Source organism: Acanthochromis polyacanthus, chromosome 8 (genome assembly GCF_021347895.1).
Source record: "Acanthochromis polyacanthus isolate Apoly-LR-REF ecotype Palm Island chromosome 8, KAUST_Apoly_ChrSc, whole genome shotgun sequence".
Taxonomy (NCBI): domain Eukaryota; kingdom Metazoa; phylum Chordata; class Actinopteri; family Pomacentridae; genus Acanthochromis; species Acanthochromis polyacanthus.
In genome coordinates this window covers 30,066,971-30,076,845 of record NC_067120.1, presented here as the reverse complement: position 1 = coordinate 30,076,845, position 9,875 = coordinate 30,066,971, and the positions used below count along the sequence as shown (strand labels likewise).

Here is a 9,875-nt window from a genome sequence, read left to right as displayed (position 1 = left end):
TCTAGGAATAATTAAAAGTCCAGTGTCGGAGGACCTCAGGACCCGCGAGGGTTGATATGATAAAAGCAGGTCAGATAAATAAGAGGGCCCAAGACCATTAAGACATTTAAAAACTAATAAAAGAACCTTAAAATCGATCCTGAAGCACACGGGGAGCCAATGCAGCGATTTTAAAATCGGTGTAATGTGAGCCCGCCCTCTGGTCTTCGTCAGCACACGTGCGGCTGAGTTCTGTAATAACTGCAGATTAGAGATGGTCTTTTTGGGGAGACCAGAGAGCAGGGCATTACAATAGTCTAAACGACAGGAGATAAAAGCATGCATCAGCACCTCCGTGTTAGCTTGAGAGAGAAATGGGCGGACTCTGGCTATATTCTTAAGATGATAAAAACCTATTTTTGTTACATTTTTAATATGTGGAATGAAATTCAGCTCAGAGTCAAAAATGACGCCCAGGTTCTTTACACATTGTGTTGGTTTAAAATCTTGTAGTTTTGGTAAAAGTTTCTCTCTCTTGCCTTCAGGACCAATGACTAAGACCTCTGTTTTGTCCTGATTGAGCTGTAGGAAATTCTCTGCCATCCATGAATTAATATCTAAAATACAGTTAAAAAGAGCATCAATTGGCCCTGTGTCTTCAGGAGACACGGCGATGTACAGCTGTGTATCATCTGCGTAACTGTGGAAGCTGATGCCGTGTCTCCTGATGACGTCTCCAAGGGGAAGCATATATAGATTAAAAAGAATTGGACCTAAAATTGACCCTTGGGGCACCCCACAATTTATTTTATGTGTTCTGGAGGAACATGTGTCCAAACTTACACGGAAATATCGATCTGTGAGATAGGAGCTGAACCAGTTAAAAACAGTACCAGAGAGGCCGACCAGGTTTCTCAGTCTGTTTAATAAAATGTGGTGATCTACTGTATCAAAGGCAGCACTTAGATCCAGTAGTACCAAGACTGTAAGTTTTTGTGAATCTGTGTTATACCTAATGTCATTTAAAATCTTTAAATGGGCTGTCTCTGTACTGTGGTTCATCCTAAAACCAGATTGGTATTTCTCTAAAATATTGATACTATTTAAAAAATCATTTACTTGATTAAAAACCAGCTTTTCTAATATTTTACTTAAAAATGGTAAGTTGGACACAGGTCTGTAGTTATTAAATTTTTTATTTAAAATATGCATCTGTCGATGATAACTGCTGTAAATCCAGTTTAAAGTTTATCAGCCAATCACAAGAACGTGTGGAATTTCTGGTGTAATTTACTGCTCTCCCCGACCCGGCGCATTCGGCGCTTGTTGACGTCTATTGACGAGTTGTGGGAAATGTCCCAGTGCAATAAATCAAGCGCACCTACTTGCTATTGACTGCTATTAGCCATAGCAGTCACTGTGCTACGGAAAGTAGACACGCATGCGCACTCACGTACTGCTGAGTGAACGGTCGATAGCAGGCAGCCGGGCGGTGTACCCATAGATACTGGTGGAAGAGCGGCGTACCCCCACCAGATCTTTTGCCAGTACACAGTACCGGACCGTTCCGGCTTACTTTCACCCCTGTGTTTTATCCTGCCTTTATAGTAGCACTGAGGTCAGGATGACAATTTCAAATTGCGAGTCTTTCGACTGGTTTTTGCTTTTAACAGTCGTCAGGCTGTTGCAATTTCCAAACAGGTTTCAAGGATAATTTTGCCATGTGTATTTTGACAGTTTGACTGTAACATCTGGTGCATCAGTTTATCTTATAATATCTCAACCTAGAAACCTGGATCTATCTTCTCCAAAGCAGTAATAAATCCTAGAGTATTTTATGCTCTAGAAGTTCCACTTTGTACTTTTGGGCAATCGACATTAAAAATCACCAAAAAATCTTCAGAGTGCAATTGAGGACAGTTTACTTTCACCAGCAACAACTCACTTCCTCTTGTCACCTCACCTCTGTGTGCTTGATATGTCATCACATACCTTAATCCAGAGAACCAGTCAGACGAGGCTGGGCTCAGGGCAAAGGTACTTTGATAAAAGCAGGTTTATCACTCACTCTCTTCAGTTCAGTCCAATCCGTGCTATCATGTTCCTTTCACTTGTCCTGCTGGGGCTATGCATCTGCTTCATCATCCTTCAACTGAGGCCCAGGAGGCCCAAGAACCTTCCACCAGGGCCTCCTGTCCTGCCCATCCTGGGGAACATTTTGCACCTAAATCTAAAGAATCCTTTGGAGGACTTCGAGAAAGTAAGAAAAATGTTGTAATGAATGATGTTGCCATTAAAATTCCTTTAACTGCTGTAATTATGAAAGAATCTTGATACTTACATCAGCATGGGTTACTCAGTAATGCTACAGATCCTGTTCTTTTTATGTGATTGTTGGCATTGAGTTGACTTCTTGCACACTTGGAGTGTATCCAAGCAGTATGACAGGTCAAAACCAGTTTGTAATTTTGATTGTTGAGATAAGTCAAATTAAATCTGATCAAATTTCTTCATGCAGCATTTTTATTGTGTAATGTGTAAGTGATTGCATCACAGGCATGACACAGCAATACTAGCTGAAAGTCACTAGTCCTGACCTAGAAAAATGGCACCAGAGGGTCATTGTAGACAGGCATGGCTTATTGTAGAAAATCAGTGTTTGATAATAAAACATATGTGAGGATATTTTTTATGCAAGAGTTCAACATAATTTAAGTGAAAGGGCTGAGCTTTGTGGTGCTCAGTGCATTAAAAAAATGTATCTGAAAGCAGCAACTTTCCTTTACAGAAACATGGGAGAATTCTGGAGGATAATTTATGAATGTCACTTTATCCTAATAGAGACTTTGCATCACATTGGACTCCAAACTCTGCAGATTTCCTCCAGACTTCAAAATGAAATGCCAAATAAACTTTCAACTGAAAAGTGTCACAGCAGAAAAATAAATGTCTAAAATGTTAATAAAAACAGTGATATGTAAACACTCACCAACAAGTAGGTGTTAAAAGCATTTACAGATGCAGCTGAAAAAATGTATTATTGTGAAAAGTTCTGGGTTTTCTTTGTTGCTTATGTCATAAAAGTAAACATTCATATATTCTATAATTATTACACATAAAATAAAATATTTCAAGCCTTTCATTTGTTTTGATCTTAATGATTACAGCTTAAAATGACTGAAAATCTGAAATCCAGCATCTATATATTATTAGATTATATGTCATATAAAGCGTGTTCACAACTACGTGCTCATATGACACATTCAATGCAAAGTGAAATATTTTAAGGAATCTTTTATTTAAAAACTGTCTATGAAAGAACAAAATTGCATGACTGTTTTTGTGACAAAAATGCTTGTGTTTCAATGATTTCATCACAAAAAAATCAGGAATCATGGCAGTCTTTAGAAACTCCAGACTGCCATCATATACATGGTCTGTACAAGTGTATGTAAACTTTTATTCAAAACTGTATGTGATCTGAACAGCAATCTGAGAACAGCAGGACACATACATATAGACAAACATGTAGGATATAATTCAGCGTGCAGTGCTACTACAAGCGGTCATCCACATCAATAAATTGTACACCAGTAACACCAGGGTGGTGCAAAATAACCACATGCCTCACATCAAACATGGGACGGGTGGGAATAGATACAAAAATAAAGTTTTACTCTTTAAATGCAATAGAGTTCAATGCTATTGAAGCACAATTTCAGATGTGATGTGATCATTTTTGTCTTGAAATTAGGCTGTACCCAAATATCCCGAATATCTGAATATTCGTTCGCTACGGCACTATCCGGATATTAATTTTGGTATCCGAATATTCGCCCCCCCGTGTTCTTCGGGTCATTTCGGCTCTTCCATTCGTGTTTGTAAACACCACCCGAATGGCCGGGTGGCTGCCGACTCTGAAGCCACGCTTCACTTCGTTGCATAAACACAAGGCAAGATGCTGAAGACCGGTGTTTGGGAATTCTTCAGTTTAACTAAAGACTAAACGAGGGCAAAATGTGAACCCGGGAGACCACAGGAACGGATCCGAATATTCGGCCCGTCTCCGCTGCCGCCGCGCCTCCAACCCCTCCAAACCCCCCCACCCCCCGGTCGGACGTTACGGGGCGGAACGAATATCCGGATATTTGTCTTTAATAGGGCCCGAATATTTGGAGGCCAGAAACCACTATTCGGGCCAGCCCTACTTGAAATACAGAAGATTTAAGACTGATACAGCATCATGTAAATCGTTCGCAGTAAAACCACTTTGTACTTTCCAGTAATTGGCCGTCTGCCTTATCATTTCTAACGTGCAGTTTTTGCCTGTAATAATGTTATTACTTACTTTTCTGAGTGTGTCTACTGTTATCGTGTGTTACTCTTTCCAGTTTATTTTTTTATTTTGATACAGTAGTTTCCTTTTTTTTTTTTTTAAATCATTCCTCCTTCTCTTCCTTATGATTAAATTTGCTCTGCTGCGTCTATTTTTGTCATAATTCCTGACAGGTCAATAAATACTACTGAACCACTTAAAAATATTTGAAGATGTTACACATGTATCTTAAACACCCCTCTGCAATGTACCTTTACAGCTGAGGAAGTCTTACGGAAATGTCTACAGTCTGTTCCTCGGCCCTAGACCAAGTGTAGTCATCAATGGGGTGAAGGCCATGAAGGAGGCTATGGTGATCAAGGCTGCTGAATTTGCTGGACGACCTCAAGACCTGCTTGCTCATGATGTCACCCAGAGGAACGGTAAAATAGACATTTTATGTCATAGGACAGATGATGAAAGGTGATTTCAAAATAAACAGTACATAAACAAACCAAAGTCCATGACAGAGGAAAGACCTGAGGAACCTCTAGGTTCATTAAAACCAAAAATGTTGTGAATCTGGACAAGAATGGAAACGTTCACATTGACAGTCATGTTTTCAGAAAAAGTTCCTTGATTGACTAATCAGCTCTTTGTTTTGCTTACACCTATTGTAGGATTTATTTTTTCAGATTATGGCCCCAGCTGGAAGGAGCATCGTCGCTTTTCTCTCATGACAATGAGGAACTTTGGTCTGGGGAAGAAATCAATGGAGGAGAGAATTCATGACGAGACTCAATACATCATTAAAACACTGGATAACAACATTGGTGGGTCCACACAACTCAGTTTTGTTGCAACAGGCAACTTTCCACTGCAGGAATTCATGAAAGATGTCAAGTGGCGCAAACTTTGACAGGAACAGCAAACAGATCAACTTCTTTACTCTGTTTACATTGCAGTGCAGGATCTGACAGGTTTAACTGTGATGTGCCCAAACGATGATAAACAGCAGCTTCTTGGTGCAACTTCACTTTAATTAACAATGAAGATTAACATTCACAACCATTTTTGCCCGTGGGTTTTTTTTTTACTTTTTGCTTTACAGTGTTCAAATGGAGAAGGCTGCTGTCCAGTGAGGATAATTAGTATCCTGAAACAATGACACTTGTTCTGCCATCAGCATTGTCTTCTCCAAGTTTAGCTAGTTAGATTCAAGCCCCACAAAGCAATTTTGCAGGACTGCTCAGAAGTGCCTATGCTGAAGTAGGGACTTTTCCTGTAAATGAAATGCTTCTGTAATGGAAAACAGCTTACTGACTCTGTGATGTGTTGTGTTCTTGTACAATGCTGTTTTGAGCAATAGTTTCCAATATATCTTTTACAGGCAAAACTCTGACTCCTCAAGTTGTGTTTCATAATGCGGCTTCCAACATCATGTGCCAGGTTGTCTTTGGTACACGCTACGAGTATGACGATGAGTTCATCGCAACGATTGTTCAGACTGCCACTGATCTTACCAAGGCCGCTAATGGACCATGGGCGATGGTGAGTCAAAGCACGTGGGGTCAGTCACGTCGCCCCTGTGTGTTATTTTTTTTCGGTTTTTCAGGTAACAAAGACAGGATCCAAGTTGTCTAAGTCTATGTTGATGGCCATTTTGTACAATCACAGACTACAAATGGGTATGGACTTAAAATAGAGTGACCAAACGTCCTGTTTTCCCAGAACATGTCTTGTTTTCACATCCTGTCCTGACCATCCTGGTTGCATTTTATGAAATGAGGAAAATATCCTAATTTTCATTTCTTTTCATTGGGCCACTAAACTGACCGGCACTGGGACATACTCTGTACCTGCAGTGCTGCATGTGAGCTATTTTTGTTCAAGTTGCATTGCTAATGTAGCAGAGATATTTTTTTTAGTTTTTTTTCAATACAGAAGAGACATGATTTCTATCACTATTTCCTTCATTATTTTTGAAACGTGTCATAACAAAACATGTTGAGTAACCTGAAAAGTCTGTCCGAATTTGTGTCTTTGGTTATAGATAGCATTTTGGAATACAGGAGTTTTCTATCCAGACAGAGAAGGCATACTTGAAATGTATTGAAATTATAAGGCATCTTTGAGTAAACTTCGAGTATCATTTGAGTATCTCATTGCCAAATCCCAAAAGCAGTTTTGGCAGTCACACAGGCTGGGAAGTAGAGGTGTGAAAATCAGAAAAGCATGCTTCCAAGTCAAAAGAAGGCTGAGTCACTAAACACACAGGCAAAACCAGGCAGTGTGAATACACCTGCCATGAGACAAAAGCAAATACAAGCACAACAGGAAGTACCAAAATAAAACAGGAAATAAAGAAACAAGACCTCTGAATGCAAACGGGATATGACATTACCTTCATAAGAACTAGCTTAAGCTGTGCGTTTTATGTCTTAACTCTTCTCAGTCAAACAAAATAACTGACAATAAAACCATCTCTTCAAAATTATTTATGGCAGAAATCAGAATATTTAACATATAATGATTGTTATTTTCCTTGTTATTGTTTTGTTTCAGCTGTACAGCTCTTTTCCATGGATTCGTAAGCTGCCACTGCCCTTCAACAGGGCCTTTAATGCAATGAAGGTAACTTTAAAGCAATTATCCATGCACATATATCCTACATACTGTGTATCCATTCAGAATATTTAGGTAAAAATGAGACTTACCATAAAAGAACAGAAATCTTTTATTTACTTTGTCAGTGGAAACAAAAAGTACATTTATACAAATGATTGTGATTTTTAGCGTTCTTTTGACCTTGTGCTTCGTTCGTTGAATGAGCACAAGAAGACCAGAGTTCCTGGTGAGCCTCGAGACTTTCTTGACTGCTACCTGGATGAACTGGATAAGGTGTGTGAAACCAGTCAAATCACTATCTCAGATGAAATATTGTTGTAATGGACAATGGTTGTGTTGAAATGAAGGAGAACACATTCCAATCTTATTTTTTTGTGTGGTCACAAGCTGACTCTTTTCACCTGCCACCGTGTGCATCAGTATGGTATACTGTCATTTTTACCTTACTTTCATTTGACTTACAAAGATCACTCTCCTGTTTTCAGAAAGCAGAGGATTCTACATTTTCAGAGGACAAACTCATATTTACCGCAATAGATCTTATGATTGCTGGGACTGATACGACCTCCAACACTCTGCTTACTGCTTTTCTTTACCTTATGAACCACCCACACATACAAGGTATACCTGCACATGCACATATGAGGAATTACTACTTTGTTTCTGACATTGTAGTTCCACAACTGTCTTTCAATATGAAACCTGTAAAAGTCATGTACTTATGTTACCGTGCATCAAACCAGGAACTTAAATGGAGAAGTCCTGTCTGTCGGTCTGGTTGTCTCCCATCCGCTCCTCTGCCCTGTCTGTTTAGTTGTCTCCCATCCGCTTCTCTACCCTGTCTCTCCTCCCACAGCTCGGTGCCTGAGTGGAGTCTCGCTTCTCAGCTGACTCCACTCAGGCAATCAGCTACCTCCACGGCTCCCAGACAGCTAACTATCATCTCACTAACGACTCACCTCTACAATAAGTACCGGCTCAGCCTTCCACTCCCTGCCAGAGTGTTGAACCAAAACCATGTAGTTAGTTCGCTCTCTAGCCTTTTGCATTTTCTGTTTTGAGTTCCTGCCTTGTTTTTGACATTGTTTTTTCCTGCCTCCATACAGCCAGCTGTCCGGGATCCCCGCTGTCATCCTTCCCCTCCGGCTCTCCCCCAGCCAGTTATCACCGGTTCTTCCTTGCCTGGACCCCCACTCCTGCCTGGAACCTCACTCCTGCCTGGAACCCCCTGCTCATGCACTCTGGTTTCTCCATCCTGGCCATAATCCACCCCATACAATAAAGCATTCTAAATCATCCTCTGGTCGAGGAAGCGTGGCTCTCTGCTCGGGTCCAACCAGCTCCGTTTCGTGACAGAACACTCTGGCCAAGCATGGACCCGGAGAACTCGCCGCCAAGGCCGGATCTGCCCATTCCACCCAACATCAGGCAAGTCCATCAAACCTTCTGTCAGCTTTCAGCCAATTACCAAAGGATGCACAGTTAACTCACCGTTTTAACCAGCCTGAAATCACAGGAGGTTTCCGCCCCGTCCCTGACAGCTCAATACAACCAAGCATTACAGGATGTTGCCGCCACAAAGGCACAATTGGACCACTTCATCGCCCTGCTCACCCAAGTTTCCTCGCCGTCAGCCCAGCCAGCACCCTCTTCCCTCCCATCAGTGCCACCAGCCCCGGACCCAGTCCACACCCCGACCCACGTCCAAGACACGCCCTGGGTCTTCTCCTCCTGCGACGAGTACAGTGTTTATTTTAACGCGCTGTACGATTTGTGGGAGGAATGGAGGGAAGACCCAAAGGACTCGAGCATAACCCTGGGTCGCAAGCTAGCAGGACAGCGACCCGGGTTAGCCGACCTTCTTCCCGACTACATTCATGAATTCTTGAATACTCCTCTGTCTGACCCGCCTGCTGGCTCTCCGCCGCCTATGGAGCCGCCTGTCAAGCGGCTTGGCCGTCAAAGACGCAAGGCCCGGAGGCGCCATGGCCCCCCGGTTCCCGTTCTGGCCCCGGAGGAGTTCCCGGCACCGCCTCCAGTCCCCGCGGTGGTCGACGCACTGCCTCCAGTCCCCGCGGTGGTCGACGCACCGCCTCCAGTCCCCAGGACCTCGGCCTTCGAGAGGCTCTGTGCCTTTCCTCCAGATCCGCCCCCGGAGGACCCACCGGACCCGGCTCCGCCCCCGGAGGACCCACCGGACCCGGCTCCCAACCCAGTTGTCTGTCCGGCCACCGGGCCGTCCGCCGGAGCGGCCCCTCTGCCCTGTCCGGGCCGTCTGCCGGAACAGAACCTCCGCCTACCGGAACGGACCCTCCGGCCCACTCATCCCCGGCCAGTTCTGCCTTTGGGCCGACCCCCGGAGCTACTGCCTGGCCACTTCAGTCCTGTCCAGTCCAGCCCTGCTCTCAGTTCAGTCCTGTCCAGTCCAGCCCTGCTCTCAGTTCAGTTCAGTTCAGTCCTGTCCAGTCCAGCCCTGCTCTCAGTTCAGTTCAGTTCAGTCCTGTCCAGTCCAGCCCTGCTCTCAGTTCAGTTCAGTTCAGTCCTGTCCAGTCCAGCCCTGCTCTCAGTTCAGTTCAGTCCTGTCCAGTCCAGCCCTGCTCTCAGTTCAGTTCAGTTCAGTCCTGTCCAGTCCAGCCCTGCTCTCAGTCCAGTCCAGCCCTGCTCTCAGTCCAGTCCTGCTCTCAGTCCAGTCCAGCCCTGCTCTCAGTCCAGTCCAGCCCTGCTCTCAGTCCAGTCCAGCCCTGCTCTCAGTCCAGTCCAGCCCGTCCCTAGCTCTCAGTCCAGTCCAGCCCGTCCCTAGCGCTCAGTCCAGTCCGTCCCTAGCTCCGCTCAGTCCAGTCCGTCCCTAGCTCCGCTCAGTCCAGTCCGTCCCTAGCTCCGCTCAGTCCTGTCCAGTCTTAGCTCAGTCCCTCTCCCATTTCCTTCCCTCCTGTCCTTCCCTCCCCTCCTGTCC

General features: G+C 43.9%; 1 protein-coding gene across 3 annotated transcripts in view; it reads left to right on the top strand.

Annotated features, from left to right (window-relative positions):
* Positions 1-1,995: 1,995 nt before the first annotated feature.
* LOC127535007 (cytochrome P450 2F2-like) overlaps positions 1,996-9,875 on the top strand; it is a 40,605-nt gene continuing 32,725 nt past the window's right edge. Inside the window, exons 1-8 of one of the 3 annotated variants that reach the window (XM_051951678.1) lie at positions 1,996-2,239; positions 4,575-4,737; positions 4,975-5,127; positions 5,685-5,845; positions 6,860-6,928; positions 7,091-7,195; positions 7,408-7,941; positions 8,029-9,520. In XM_051951678.1, coding sequence (XP_051807638.1) covers positions 2,078-2,239; positions 4,575-4,737; positions 4,975-5,127; positions 5,685-5,845; positions 6,860-6,928; positions 7,091-7,195; positions 7,408-7,941; positions 8,029-8,187 — 1,506 coding nt within the window. In that variant the 5' untranslated portion in view covers positions 1,996-2,077 and the 3' untranslated portion in view covers positions 8,188-9,520. Of the gene's footprint in view, positions 2,240-4,574; positions 4,738-4,974; positions 5,128-5,684; positions 5,846-6,859; positions 6,929-7,090; positions 7,196-7,407; positions 9,521-9,875 lie in introns of those variants that run through there. The other 2 variants (XM_051951679.1, XM_051951680.1) reach the window with 2 other exon arrangements.